The sequence below is a fragment of the Venturia canescens genome, chromosome 1, assembly GCF_019457755.1.
Source record: "Venturia canescens isolate UGA chromosome 1, ASM1945775v1, whole genome shotgun sequence".
NCBI classification, from domain to species: domain Eukaryota; kingdom Metazoa; phylum Arthropoda; class Insecta; order Hymenoptera; family Ichneumonidae; genus Venturia; species Venturia canescens.
Genome location: NC_057421.1, coordinates 10,103,623 through 10,119,690, shown reverse-complemented (window position 1 = coordinate 10,119,690; position 16,068 = coordinate 10,103,623). Strand labels below are relative to the sequence as shown.

The window sequence follows — 16,068 nt, the reverse complement described above, 5'->3', positions numbered from 1 at the left end:
CCTCCAACGCCACGCGACATGGTTCGCTCGAAAGGTCCTCCTTTTATCAATATTTCGTTCTCGAATTCAGCAGCCCTAATTGTACGGGCGTAATCCCGAGACAGTTTGATTGTACAAGATTAAAAAAAAAATAAAAAAAAAATGTCATTTCGAAAGAGTTTTGAATATTTGTATCAAGTGAAACTGATTCGTTAAACTACGCCCTTGGTAATCTTTGCTCGATCTAAAAAACTCCCTGTTTTGTATCATTCGCAGAATATTATATGTGCATAGAATTTCGCAGCATCCAGCTACAAAACAAATCTTCGCAGTATACTACTTGAAAAACGAACATTTCGTAGAATTGACAATGTAGAATGGGTCAACGATTTTTTCATTCGCTTCAGCTTCATCGAATTTCGAAATAATGCTTTTTTCTCATTTTCGTTCCTTTTCCGCATTTTTACCGATCTCACCGTTCTCTCATACTCGTGATTATTCAAGTATTCGTTACAGATTGTTGTTGCTGACTTACGTTTTTTCCAATATAAATAACAATAGTACGAGTGGAAGGAATATATGCAGACAGGAGCAGCAGGCAGTCACTCGTAAATGTACACACACACACACGCACACACAAATCAATAATCGAAATGATTGAAGACAAAACTAATGTTGACACGAAAAGTTCGTGGTTACTGGCCATATACAGAATAAAAAACACAAAAAAAAAATGGAAAAAAAAACACGACATGGACCAGAGCACATAGCAAAACAATGGACAATCTTACGGAAGTGGAATGTTTGGATAATTGTACAATGAAGGCAGATGATAGTTCTTGTAAAAGTATTACGGCGTAAAAGGGGGGGGGGGGGGAGGGGGGTGGGCAAACCTCCGATATTTTTCAATCGATGAATTCGTCTGCGTTTACAGGCAAGAAAAATGAGATTTTAACGAGCTCCGGATGTGAACGAAAAAAAAAAAAAATAAATAAATAAAGGAAAATCGTGAAACATTCGAGGATCGGGGAAAATCATATTGAGAGAATTAAAAATAAAAATGAAAAACACCAGAAACCACTGCATTGTAATGAGAACTGAAAATATTATTAAAAAGCCTTTTACAACAAAAAAATAACTAAAAAAAGAAAAAACAAACAAAAATACAATGTACATTTAAATTAAGAACAATTGGGTTTATCACTAAAAATAATAACATAACAAACCGTACAAAAAAAAGAGAAAGAGAATGATTGCGAGAGGAATAATCGTTGTGAAATTTCAATGATCTTTTGTTGTTGTTGTTGGTGTTGTTGTTGCTGTTGTTGTTGTTGTTGTTTATCTTAAATCTTCGTTATCTCTTCCTTGTGTACGTACAACGTGAGTACAATGTGTTAGATCGCACATCGTAAAATTGTTTTTTTCTTCCGCTTTCTACTAGTTTATTATTCGCGAAGAAGAAGGACATTCTCAACATTTATATCGAAATTCAGGATACAATTGACGCATTTTCAAACGGTTAGCTGGCGCGAAAGTGATTAATCGTATGGATTCGTTAACAGTATTCTTCGGCTCTCGAAACGACAAAGAATAAATACTACGCAAACTCGAAAATGTTTATACGAAATAAATCGATTAATGTATATATTTAAAAAAAAAAAAAAAAAACAAACAAACAAAAACAAACCGAAACACCCACAAAACGAGACGCTACTCAATTCCAGCGATCTGATAGTTTGATTGAGTCTAACGGAGATGAGGAGTGTGAGTGCGGCATTGATTGCATTATTTATTTCTTTTATCATTTTTATTTACGATTAATTGTTTTTTTAAATTTCCTTTTATAAATCACAAAATAATATAATTATCCAGCACTTTGGTACATCGAGTTTGAATCTTCAATGAGGAGTTGTAAAAATAATACATAAGAAAAAACGAGCACTCAGAAGGATCGACGAGCTAGGAAAAACGCGTGGTAATTAACGTTTTTCTGTTTTTTTTTTCTAACGCGCATTTATTTTGAGATCATGACCAGCCGACGGACGACAGGTCTTTGGCGAAAATGTTGCCCATCCGCGCGATTCGAAGCTTTTATATGAGGGCGTTTCAAAGGAGATTTTATTTTTCATTATTATTATGATTACTTTTTTTTTCTTGTTTCCAAATAAGTACATTCACCGATCGAACGAGACGTGACCCGTAGTGTGGGCGACTCGGAGTTTCTCGTTCGCGAGTCTCTTGGGTAATTTCGAAGGTAATTCGATGAGCCCGTGAGTTCTGGACCGAGGTCTCATTCGTCGATTCGGAACTCCGGACAATTTGTCTTGGGACTAGTTGATAAAAATAATAATACTAATAATAGTAAGAAATAATATTAATAGTAATAATAATAATAAGAAGAAAAGGAACGGAGAGTTTGTCGTTCTTCGTTTAATTCTCGTTCGGATCACGTTTCATTATCAATGATTTCCCTGTTGTCGTTAAATATTTAACAATCATTTGTTTTTTTTGCCAAATAAAACCAACGCTTGAGAAAAATTTTTGTTAAGGTGTTGTTTTCGCCAGCTAACCTCTTACAGTCTTTTTTTACGTCAATTTTTGAGAGACTCTTTTCCTCTTTGATTAATGTATCTCTTTGCTTTTCTAATCCTCCATCGTTCCTTCATCTCATAATTTACTTTTCCTCTCTATTCAATTTTTTTATTTTTTTTAATAGTATCTTTTTCGTCCGAGATTTCGCTAACAAACGATTGCTTGTCTCGAGATCAGTGCGATTGTGCTTCAAAATTCATTTCATCTATTTTTCCTAGCCCACTTTTTGGGCATGAAAATACAATCGCGCGTTTTGTAGATAAAAATAGAAAATAATAATAATAATAATAATAATAATACAATAATAATACAATAATAATACAATAATAATACGATAATAATAGTAATAATACAATAATCAATAATATAGTAAATAGTAAACATGCATGAAATCGATTTGCGTTGCTTCTTTCTTCTTTTTTTTTCTTTAATTTTTTCGTAGACCACAACCGTCCACAATTCGACAACGATCTCGATTCATCCAACAAAATATATTAATACTTTCGTATTTGTGTTTATGTCCTTCACTTTTGTGTGTGTGTGTGTGTGTGTATGTATGTATGTATGTGTGTAAGAGCCCATGTAATTTCGATCGAATACGGCGTACACGAGAAAAAAAAAAAATACGCACTTGCAGTAATCGCGTCGCTGAGAGCGAACCCACTCGATTTTTTCTACAGGGCTTAAGGGAAAAGGACAAGCAAAATGTTGCGTGCGATATTCAGCAAACGAGAAAACAAGAATAGAAAAAAAAATTAACTTATCATTAATAGAAGAGAGTTTCGGCAGTCACTTTATAATAATAATTAATGCTTAATTCATAATCATAATAAAAATAGTAATTGTCATATGAATTAATATAATGATAATAGATGACAGTAGGATAATAATATTAATAAAGACGATAATAATAATCGATAATAACACGTGGTGAAGGGAATAATAATAATAATAATAATAATAATAATAATATTATCATCAATAATATTAATAATAAAAAGAGCGAGTTAAGAGAACAAATTTAAATGGTGTAATTAAATTCCCTACGGACTACGATCTACGGTACTACGTCTGAATAGTAAACATCATGAAAATGTAACAGATAAAAGTAATGGAAAGGAGAGAAAAACACAGGAGAGCAGGAAGCATTTTTTTAAGTGTGAAAGTTGATGGATTCGAGTGAGAGAATCGATTGATTCGTAAGTCAATCGTTTCTCCGACTCATGACTCGCCGGTATGATTTCTCTGAATACTTTACTATGCGTATGTGTGATCGTACGATTTTTTCATGCATCTGTTTCATGATGAATTATTATCGAGCGATGATTTGAGAAAAGTCGGAGGGGGGAGGAGATTGCTTGGGATTTTCCGTACGATCGGACAATGAGGTATATGAATGGAGCTTATGTACAATGCTGAAACGTACAAGGGCTCGTTCATTAGTACGATGAGAAGAAGAAGATTAGAAACAGAATTAATAATAATAATAATGCACAATTAAAAAAAAAAAAAAGAGTGAGAAGAAAATCAAAAAAATAAGAACAAACCAACAAACAAACAAAATCTACGAATGTCAATTGGACATGAACAGTCCCATTGTAAAAAAGTTCTACGACCATTTAATTTTTCGTTATACAACGCGTAAATGCAACTTTCGCACCGGATATCACCCGTTTCAGAGCTCTCATCCGAGACACTAAAAAAATATGATAAATATAAATTAAGATAAAAAGAAGAGAGAGAAAAAAAACGAAACGATCGTCAGCGACTAACATCCGCATCAACGTGTTTTTTTTTGTATTGTTCCAGTCACACGATTATGATAAAATAATCGAGAGCTCACAGTGAGATATTAGTAAGTATAAGGAACACATCTCGTAAGGGGCGAGGGGAGGGCGGAGGGGGGGGGGGGGGGCTTTCGTGATGGCGATGCTCCTGCAGCATTATTATGTCTTACTTGATCTCTATCACATCTTATCTCACGTGCGATCCTAATGAATTCTAATGTCTCGATTGGAAAAAAATACATCCGCGCATTTGGACACACTCACGCGCACGCATACACAGTTAGAACGTGAAATTGGTGAGGCTTTCACGAACTCGAGGACCGAGGCGCATCCACGGATCATAAACAAATATAAGGTAAAGTAAAATTTAACAAATGCCTCTCTCTCTCTCTCTCTCTCTCTTTCGCGTTGATTCTGCACGCGAATGGAGAAATTTAGGTCAATACCTTAATGATGAGCGTAATAATGACGATGCTGGGCGAAAGAGTTGGGGGCTCTCAAGGTCAACGAACACAGTCGCGTCATCAATGCGAAGAGGCTAGCACGAGCTTGGACTGAATATCCGATGAACCTTTTTTTAAACTATATGAATACTGTTGAGACAAGATAAAAAAAATCCTCACGACTCCAAAGGAGAGTCTTCGATGAACGTAACAAACTGGAGATTAGGAAAAAAAAAAAAATATGAGAGAAAAACAATTGGTGACAAAGTTGGCTGAGATTGAAACGAGCATGTTCGAATCACTCGGACATGGTCGTTAAGGAATGAGAAGGGTGAAGGATCAACGAAAGTGTTAAGAGGCAACGTGGGGGCATGATTTTACGGTATTTTTTGTTTTCTTTTATCTTTTCCTTTTCGGAAAGCGGAAGGGCTCGGGCGGGGGGAGGGGGGGGGGGGGCATAAAGGGAACGAGGAAAGTGACTAGCGGCGGCGAGCTCTACAACTAAACAACAACAACAGTATTTTCAGATATAACAACATTAACAAGTAAGTTTCGCGCGTGTGTACGTGTGTGTCTCGGTTTGTATCCGAGTTCGCTTCGGAGGGAGAGGGAGGTTGTTTTTTGTTTCTTTCTTTCTTCTCGTTTAATATTCAAAGGGATTTTTGGAACGTCCTCTTATTTGTGCGTGTGTCGTAACCATTTGAAAAGAATAATTGTTCATTTTGTTTTTTTTTTTTCACTTATGCTTATTTCTCCAAAATGTCTCACAAGGAGTGCAAACAGACGTGGGCATCTCTCTCCCCACTTTCGCTCTTTTTTTTCTTCTGTTTTTTTATTTATTCGTTCGCCTTCAACTTTAGCAGTTTCGACACGCTTTCACGTATCGAATTCGTACTTTTATCAAACCCATTAAAATCGAATATCCGATCATTTTGTTCGGTAAAGAAGACGCTCGTCTTCGTCATCGTTATTTGTCTCGAGTTTTAGCTTGAAAATCTTCATTCGTCCTGAACATCAAGTTCACCGGGTCGCGTATTAATAGTAAAATTCATGTTCGCATGTGTCTTTGTGTGTTGTGTCTGTGAGTGTGTGGGTCCAAAGGGAAATGTACGTGAGCACGGCTCGTAGCTATTGGCGCTCGTTGATGGATACTGACGACTATGCTCTCGGTGGATGTATCAATCGATGATGATTCAAACATTGTAGAAGTCGGTTACGAGGATGCCGAAGATGATGGAGCGCATGAGGGTAATGCTGCTGCTGCTGCTGCTACTGCTGCTGCTGATTACGTCCAAGATCCAGTCTTGGGTACAGAGTGCCTCCGGATTTGAGAGGAATTTGAGGTAAGTGAGTGAGTGAGGATTCTTGATGTCACAGGATCACTGGCAATGCATACAATCAGCCTCGACGCTCGGTACTTCGAATTAGCTCGGTTGACGCTCGGTCGTTTCAACGTCCACGGAAAAAATGATACAATTCGTACGGTTCTCGTTTGCCAGTGATGTTTCCCCTTTGGAGGTGTAGACATTCGGTTGGTGGTCGGTAAATAGCACGACGTCGTGCGATTAAACGATTATTTACGTTTTGGAGCTCGATAGACACAAGAGGGGCTGGCGGTGGTCGAATATTCGACTTTATTATACGATCAATTCTACATACCGATCGGTGGCACTTGGACGTAACGGTAAATGTACAGACGGTAATCTTTGCTCGCGAGAACAACCGAGCCATCGTCCATGAGTGCAACATCGAAGCACTGAGCGTGTTTTACTTTGCTCTCTAGTGCCGATACCAATTGGCCGTCTTGGGTGAATATCGTGAGATTGAAATTGTTGTGATTGTCGGCAATGAGAATTTCACCAGCGGCATTGATCCCGACACCGATCGGATAATTCGTAATACCTTCGCCACCGATTTGACGGAGGTAAGCACCTTCGTAGTTGAAAACTTTGACGCAATGAGCGCGATTGTCACTTATGAATATTTCTTGTTTGTCGTTGACGACAACACCGTTGGGAAACTCGAGATGCTTGGAACAACCGAATTTTTGAAGGACGTTGCCAGCCTGATCGAATATTATGACACGCATTACTTTGCACTCGACGACGACTATACGCCCCTTGGAATCGACGGTAACACCTCGAGGATGTTGCAATATATTGGCACCGAATTTTCGTACGAATTGTCCGTACTGATTGTAAATTTGTATCTGATGAGTGGGCGACCTTTCGGTGACGATAATATCGCCGGAGGGTCTCACAGCGGCGACGCGATTCGGATACAACAGCTGGCCGTCCCTCTTGCCACATTCGCCGAAAAGGAATTTGAATCTACCCTCCTTGTCGAATATTTGAATACGATGATTGTTCGTGTCAGCGACGATGATGTTCTGCGCATTCACAGCGACCCCCGACGGTTCCGTAAATTGTCCCTCCATTATTCCAAATTCACCGAATTTACAGTGATAAATCATTTTCTGTCGTTTGAGCTGTGACTTGGGTGGAAATATGGCGGCCGCTGACATGAGTTTCGACGTGAGATCGAGCACCGAATCGTTGGCTGGTGCGTTTGAATTTGGCATTGGAAAATGATCGTTGCTCGTTACGGGATAAGAATCGTTACCGCCGTTGCTCCATTTCTCGTAAGGATTATTCATCCCGTTGAGATTGAGATCGCTTATGGTCGTGGAAAATGGCCCGAGGCTGTTCACCGAGCTGAATCTTTTCGATATTACGTTGCTCTCGAACGAAGAGGGCGACGTCGATGACACGCAGTTGGTGTTCGTCGACACGAGGCCGTTGCTGTACGGCCTATCGAGGAGAAGACCACCCAGGGATCCGGCGCTTCCGGGTCCGCTGCTTGCGTTGCTGCTGCTACCTCCGCTCGATAAAGCGGTTGGTCTCGCGATTGGCGGTTGTTTGCTGGGTCCACAATTGTTCGTGTCAGCCGTACTTCTGACATAGCCGAATGTGTTTCTAACGCCGACTTGTATGGCCTGATAATTACTGACGAACTCGAGGTCAGCCGTTTGTCCACCGATGTCGGGGGTGTAGCTCAACAATAGTTGGAGCTTCGAGTCAAGCAGCTTTTTCACCATAAGTACTTCCGTAACGGTTGTGTATTTTGTTAATTTTTCAACGAATTCGCAAGTCTGTTGTATCTTGTCAGCCATCTCGTTAGCTTTTTGCGTTACGATGCCGAGAGATATTTGCTTTGCGGAGAAGACAGACTCGAGTTCTTTGAGCAGCTCCTGCTTCCGCTCCTCCAGCATGGATCGATAAAATTGGAAAGTGTCGTTTATCTCATTTTGGGCTTTGTGATATTGTACTTGGAGTCTGGCGGCACCGTGATCGGCAGCCTTGACAGCGGTCCGTACTTCAGTCGCTTTGGCACGACAATCTTGGACAGCCCTCGCAACTGCTTCCAACTGTTGTGGTCCAGCCTCGGAGATGTGAGCACAGTCGTGTAAGGATCCCGGATGATCGGTTATCGTGCACTCCTTGCACACCGGTACGGTGCAAGCGCGACAAAAATATTTGAGTAGTTCGGTCTTGTGCCGTGGACAGAACAATGCTTTTTCACCGTTGCCTCCGCCGTTTACTCCACCGCCCCCACTGCCGCTTATGACAATGCTGTTCCTCGACTCGGTCTGTTCCATCTTCGAGTCACCGAGATTCAATACTCTGTGCCCTTCGAAACAGTGCATAAATTGATGCGCCATTACGCAATTCGGACAAAGAAAATTGGCGCAATCGAAGCAACGCGCTACCGCGTCCGATTCGGTTGATTTGCAGCCCGTACACCTCACACCACCACCGGCGCTTCCAATCCGACAGTGAGGACAAGGCCCGTCACCTGGTTTACCAGAATCGAGACAGATGTCGCAAGTGTCGACGTCGCAGATCGCTGAGTCGCTTGCCGGTGGAGAGCTACCGCTCACTGTTAGCGGTGACACCGAGACCAGGGAGCCGAGGGAATTTGCGCGAGATTCCAACGAGGGTGTCGGGGAGGCCATCTTCAGTCAACCGGCATCCCTGCAACAGATGAAAAGAAGAAAATTCATAAGATTCGAGCCCACTACAGCCATTGAACAGAACTTGCACGATTTATCCGTCGATCAAGTCAAAAATCTGCTCCACGCCAACAAAGCATTGCAATAATAATTCAAATTCAATCCTAAATTGTGCATTTACGAATAATATAAATCATTATTGACTCCCCGAGTAAACAAACACACGTACTTCGCAAATATACATGCACACATGCTCATCCGGATGGATTCAATATCCGGCGTGTCTGGAATGAATTTAACGGCGACTGAAGCTGATTTACGACAGGTAAAGACGACCAATGTTCGATACAGATTTTCTTTTGCTTTTCACGCAAGTATATAAATACTTTATCGCTTGGTATAACGGGCACTAGAGGCTCCGAATAGAGCCAATAAGAGGAGAGTTTCATCAAGACACGTAAGAAAATAAAGCAGGTTATTCTCACGGGAGAGACGTCTTTCATACGGCTTCGTTCTCCTATCGAATACTACTCTCGTTACGGGGAGAGCACGGCCAGAGTCTTCCTCCCGCATACTCTCTCGACCCTTTAATTAAATCGCTCGGCTCTGACCATGTTTCAGCCGAGTGCCTGCCATTCTCGGCTACCTAACATCCTGCGAAAGACAGAAAGAGAGATAGACCAAGGTCATGAGCGCGAAGGTTATCGCTCTTCTCCCACTAGCGACAATACCCTCGCTCTCTCGCCTCCCCCCCACCGACCGTTCCCTTTCTACCTCCCCACTCTCCAATTTTCGAAGCTCTTTGTCTCACCGAACACCATCACCCACATCAGAAATCTCCCCTTCTCCGGTTCTCCTGAATTTACGAGCGCGGTAAGGATTACTACTGCTACATAACTATTACCACTACGAGTACTCTTATCGCTTGTTTCCTGTAGTAGTGTTACAGCCTCTACCGACGAAGCGACTGGAAGCCACAGTCGCGCGAGGCCTTTCTCAAAAGGAAAAAGAAAGAAAGCATTGGTGGACTCATGGCGACTCTGGTACAAAGGACCAAGCCGCTGTGGCATCTCTGAGTGGCGGTCGACATTGCAGCCCTGACCGTACGGCTCTCCAGCATCATTTTCACCACCAGGACAACGGAGGACTCTTCTCTTTCTGTAACTAAATCCTGGTCCCTCCGCAGAGAGGCCTGTGGAACAAGCAACGCGCTGCTGCGCCTTTCTGCTGTTACTGCTGCTGCTGCTGCTGCTGCTGCTGCTACTGCGCCTTCGTGCAAGAATTTTGATGCTATCCAGAGATACAGAGAGCGGGGTTAACGTTCTCGTTGCCAAGGGTCGTTTTGCCGAGCGACTACCACGAGCATCCATTGTTACTCTCTTCAAGTTTCTCTGACAGACTCGAGAAGCTCACGAGCATTGCACATTTGCAAGGAACGCTCTCATCATCAATTGTCTCGGCTACGGCATCAGAGATAATCAGGGAGATGTAACGTTCCGAGGATTTTACGACTTTTGAATAAGCCCGTTTAGTGGTCGAGTATATTTATTTTATTGTTTATTGCAAGTTCTCTTGGTCGAGACTCCACAGAGACTGGGAGTGTGGACATTCGTCTCATTGACGATTACTGACAGGTATCATCGCAGATGAGGTTATGGAAAATCTAGAGAAACATCGAGAACTCAAGGATGCGTCATCGTAATAGACGATCGATGAAAACTAGTCGTTCGCGTCGAATAGGGCTACGCCGCAATTCCCGCTCCTCTTTCATTCCAGTCCACTTATTTTACTTTCATTCGGATTGTCGTTTTGAGTTAAATGCGTTCTCGCATGCTCGATCAAACGTCCACGTCGAAATGGTTCGACGGTGGATTTACCAACGAGGTCGAATTTCACTGTTTAATCATTCGATGCAGAATTTAATAAATGTCAATCATTTATAGCGCTGTTATCGTCTGAGATGACTCAAGTTGGACGATGCTGAACTGCGATTTCTAACGATTCCAGTGCTACAAAAGATACACAAAGTCTTTCGTCTTTAAAAGAGAGAAACAGCACGAATCCAAGGTTAACCGACATTCCATGTCCCGTAACGTTGATGTTTACTGATCAGCCCGCCTTGGAGTACACGCCAATAGCAGTGGCTGTTCGAGCCAAAGGATTCGCCATCAGCAGGTCGTAAAATCCAAAAGCAGATGGGATCGCAACAGGCAAAATAGCTTCTTCGAAACCGCAGTGCTTTAACAGCAGCGGAGAAGAAGAACCTTTGCATCTACTAAGATCCAAGGTAAATAAATTCGGCGTATTCAATGCCTGGAAGCTCCGCGATTGAAGTTGCAACGAGTGCGTGAGTGACATGGCTCGATATGCAGATATTCCGAGCTCTTCGAGCGATTTTATTTTCCGATTGCGGGGCAATCCAGCAACTCGCAGTGGCACAGATCGTGCACGCAGTAACGCAGAAGAGATTAAGCGAAAACGCATTCGCGGACTTGGTTCGATCGAACTTGAACGTTCGACAACTACAACAAGCTCGTTATTACGTTTCGAAGTTTTTCTCTCTCGAAAGACCAGCACTACGCAACGCAATTGCAGGTTTGCGAGACACGCTCAGAATAAAAACTGATACGTGAATTCTTCTTATTTTTTTTTTCATTTTTTTTTCTCTCTTTCCCAAAGTGCATCTTCATACACGCGTGTATGGATATGAAAAAGTCAGTAGTATAGAACAGTGCGCGCACCCTTTACCGATCGATGAACATCGTCGAAAGGATCGCTCTGTATGTACACGCTCTCCCTCTACATGCTGGGCTTTCAAACTCAACCACTTCCACACTCGTGTATTTTCTTTTCTCCCTCATACTCGAGCCCCTCTCATGCGGTACTCTTTCCCGCTGGTTCAACTCCCCTTTTTCTTCGTCCCCCTCTCTTTGCCGTGGGAGATATGAAACGATCTGTGCGCGCGTGTACACGCATATACCTACGTGTGTAGCCAGAACTCGACACCCGAGGAGACACAAGTACACACTTTCATGATGGCCGACCTTGGCGTCATAGGGTACTGCGCATAGGTCTCCAAAACTCCCGAGTTACATGGAACAACGAATCAATTTAATTGTGCGGAAACAATGATGGGTTTGGAAAAGTAAGAATTGTCGGGAACTCGGAGTATCGCACAGAGGAGGAATAAATAAATGAAAAAATATTATGGAGCTCGTTTAATTGACGTTATGTACAGCTCAATTATATCGATCGACTCAAATAGGCGAGAACCTACGGACCTCTCGGACATTATGTGACGGAGCTTTTTCCCCATAATGTTAGGAGATAATGCGGGTCGTTGACCCGAATCGAAATGAGGAACCACTTATTCCTTCTATCATCGTATATTAGGACCCTCGAGGAGTTTTTCCAAGTCTCCAGACCCGTGTGTGTGTGCTTACGAGTTTCTATCTGATTAGGTATATCGATTTCCTTGGTACTCGAGGTCTGGAGTTATTCTATAAAATAATAAAATAGCACGCGGTCCGCCCAACTGTTGGGGAAATATTGTCTCGTGGCGCAATGCGGACGGGCAATGAGTAGGCGAGATGATTGTTCCGTGAAACAATGGACAGGGTTCAATATGTGAAATAACCAAATTGTAGAACGGTCGATACTTCGAAATTTGGAAAGTTGTAATTTTAAGAGACTGTACGAATGTCAAAAGTTCATATTTTCGAATTCAAAATGAAGAGCAGTTGTTTTATAGACAGACCAGAATATAGAGCAACGGATAATATAAAAGGAGAATTTTTCGAGGCTGTAAAAGTTGGATATGCAGAATAGCGATGGCTTGAAATGACGAAAGTCAAAATGGCAATGTTCGAAATTGGAGATGACCGGTCTGGGTAAGTGAGTGAGACGCGTGTATTTGAGCTCCGTTGCATTTCTTTATTTTGACTTTTTGGTATTTCAAAGTATTCCAACCTCACTAACATTTAGTCTTTCGTTATAATATTTTCAAAATTGTGATTATTCACAGTGCTGCTGACTATTAATTTATGAATCGAAAGAGTGATAGCCAAATTTTCGGAAAAACGATATTCCAGTAGTTGTTCGACGGGCGATTGTTACATTCCATTTTCGATGCTGTAAACGTGCTTCGAACCTTCAAGTTTCAACTTTATTTATTTTCGACATTCAAAGCTCTACTCGAATTCATCCGTCTCCACATAACAGTTCGAAGTTTCTAAACTCACGACGCTGAAGTTTTCAACGTTGGAGTCCAACGAAATGAATGAAAATAAAATGATTTATCCATCAGTTTTTTATTATTTCACGAATCATAATTGTGTAGATTGAAAAAATACAAAGTACAAATTCGACAGGAAATAAATTGGAGAATTACTGGAATTATTGGACAGTTTTTTAGATCATTTCGTTGGACTCCAACGTTGGAAACTTCAGCATCGTCTAAACTCGAGATTTCAGCTGTTCGAAATTTGAGTAATTCTACCATTTTATCCCCACCCAAAACAATAATTGTTGTTCGATGAGAACTTGGCGCATTGAGGAATTGTAGGACGAAGCCAAGTGCTGATATTTCAATGGAAGAGGGCATGCGAAAACGTTTTTCATCTCAGTCGCAACTAGGCGGGTTCCAGGCTGAGATTCTGAGATACGGAGAAGCATCGGGAGGCTGACCTTGGAAGTGCATCGGAGCCGTGAAAATTTAGCAACGGGGACCTTGATGCGTTGGACTATAACCTCGACCCTAGACTACGATTTTCGTTAGAATACGAGATTCCACGTTCGCCCAGAGAGTCGGTGAATATATAACTTAGCCAATCGGATATTCCCGGTTATTTCAGTACACGAAAACTCGTTCGTCTACACACGGAATTGTTGGCACGATCTCCCCTCTTCTATCACACAGAGAATCGAGTAATAAAAGAGGGAGAGCCAAAAAGGGAGAGCGCGCGCGAAAGAGGCGCGAACGTTAGGTCGCTTGAAAGAGAAGGGAAGCGAGATGGGAGAGAAACTGCTGGGCGTCATCGTTCGCTTTCCCCTCGTAATTTAGCTGGCAATGGGCGCACCCCTTCGGTGAATGCACCCCGGCAAGTCGGCGGCGGCAAGGGGTGGCGGACGACGCGTCTCGTTGCCATGGTGATTCCGCATCGACCCCGCCGTCGCCCCCCGAACGCCGCGCGCGCTTCGACGACCACGCCATCCCAGACTCGCCGGTCTCTGGCCGATTGCGATGCATGCGAGAAGGGACAAGAAACACGAAGATAGAGGAAACGGGAGAGCGACGGAAAAGCGAGCGAGAACCACCCCCGAGAATACGCCGTCGGTGCATCGCCCTTTAACGAAGACCCTACGCCCCGAGTTCCGCGTTCATCGTCGCGCGCTCCCTCCACCCCCTTCTCTTCACCTCTTTCTCTTTCTTGTCCACATCCCTGTGGAGTTTTACCGAGCACAAAGGCTTAGTCTGACGCGCTTTATTTTAAACTCGTCGCAGAGTACTCATCAATGTTTTAAATCCATTTCAACAAGCTTTGCGCTCTTGTATTTTCTCATTAATAATCCCAAAGTGCACGGGATTTCTTTTAAAGAAACATCTTTTCCTTGTCAATATAACCGCAAGCATTGAACTGGAAAATCTCAACAGAAAACAGGCGCAAAGTCCGGTACAATCGTCGATCTCCTACGAACTTCGATGACGCAGAAATGCCAAATTATTAGGGAGTGAGTATGTAACTACACATTTGTTTAGGAAAGCGAATAATGTGAGAGGAAAATCACAAAGTTTGTTTTCATTCATTTTCATCTGATGCAGGAGTATCTACAGCTTGAAAAACTTTGGAAGACAAAAACTTTGCCCCTTCAAGTTCAATGCTGATGGGATCGAGGCTTTGTATTGTTAGTATCGATGATACGCAAATATGAAGGTACGATTGGAGCCTCGGGGTTAGTGTCAATAAGAATAGCCAATGATTTATGGATCTGAGGAGGTTAGCCCGGATGTTGGTGTAAATGTGTATACGCGTTGAATACCTGGCGCACTTCCGGCCACCGTCGAGCGACAAAATCAATAACGTTTCAACGCCACTAGCTGCTCCGACTAAACCTAACCCGCCTTCCTCCGAATCATGACGATCGTAAACGATTGAATGATTCTGCTATATCGGTTGCGATAATTTCGCGAGTTTTCACCAGATTTTTTAAATCTCACGATATTGTTCGTCATTGAAGGTTTTACTGATAAAACGAGAAAATGGACAATGCGTTATTTAATGGGCAAATAAACGTTGCTCCTCGAACTAAAGTTTTTTATGCTAATTGAGTTTACTCGAGTAGAATCAAAGTTATGTGCTCGTTAAATATTCATCCCCGTGAACATGCAAACAAAAAACTCGCCACATATTCTTCATACAAAAATATGTTTTCATTATCTGGATGCCAGACATCGTGGAACGTTTCAAGACAAAGCTGCGTGAATTTTAGTGAGAAGCTTGCTTTGTTCAAGAACCACGAAGCAGCCTGGCTGCTTTAGCATGTTATTTTTTTTCAAAGTATTTGAACGCACCCGTAGAGCATGACGAGCGCGACCAGTTATCGTTTTTCTCGAGTTTATCAACAGGATCGAGAATCGTTGCTGAGAGAGCAGGGGATTCGGTACGATGACAACGTCGTACCATAATTTCCGGATGTAGCAATCCCTCTCTCTCTCTCTCTCTCTCTCTCTCTGCTTCTCTTCAATCTCCTGCGTGCAATGCATCCGCGCGAGCAGTAGCCTAAGCGAGCATTCGTGTCTCTCGTTTCGCAGTGAAATTTAACGAGTTCGAAAGTCACCCAGCATTGCGAACGCTGCCATTGGTTCCATATTCCGTGAAGTAGATGGCGGGAGGAATAAACAGCACGACGCGGGGTCAGTGTACCCCTGGGGAGGGAAAGAATGATATAGAGGGAGAGAAGGTCAAAGTAGAGTCAGAGAATGAACGCGGGGGCGTCGAGGCAAGCGCCACACTCATTTCCTCTCCATATATAAATATAAACATACACATTACATTGTTGAAGTTAAACCATATTGATTCTCGAAGCTCTCAAGAGTTTCTCAGCGTATTTCAGGGCAACGAAGCCGTCTGTTTTGTACTGGAATATCCTCGACCGCCTCAATCGATCCGCCTCCTTTAAACCTACGACAAAAATAGTTATCGCGTCCAAGCATCGGGCAAATCCGTTGAATCGCGCGTTTGCGGGATTGTTACCA

The 16,068-nt window shown here is 42.4% G+C and overlaps 1 protein-coding gene across 1 annotated transcript in view; it reads right to left on the bottom strand.

Annotated features, from left to right (window-relative positions):
• Positions 1-1,316: 1,316 nt before the first annotated feature.
• Positions 1,317-16,068, bottom strand: part of brat (brain tumor) — a 60,734-nt gene continuing 45,982 nt past the window's right edge. Inside the window, exon 2 of the mRNA XM_043421601.1 lies at positions 1,317-8,835. Within this exon, the coding sequence (XP_043277536.1) occupies positions 6,453-8,816 (2,364 nt within the window). The 5' untranslated portion in view covers positions 8,817-8,835 and the 3' untranslated portion in view covers positions 1,317-6,452. The remainder of the gene's footprint in view (positions 8,836-16,068) is intronic.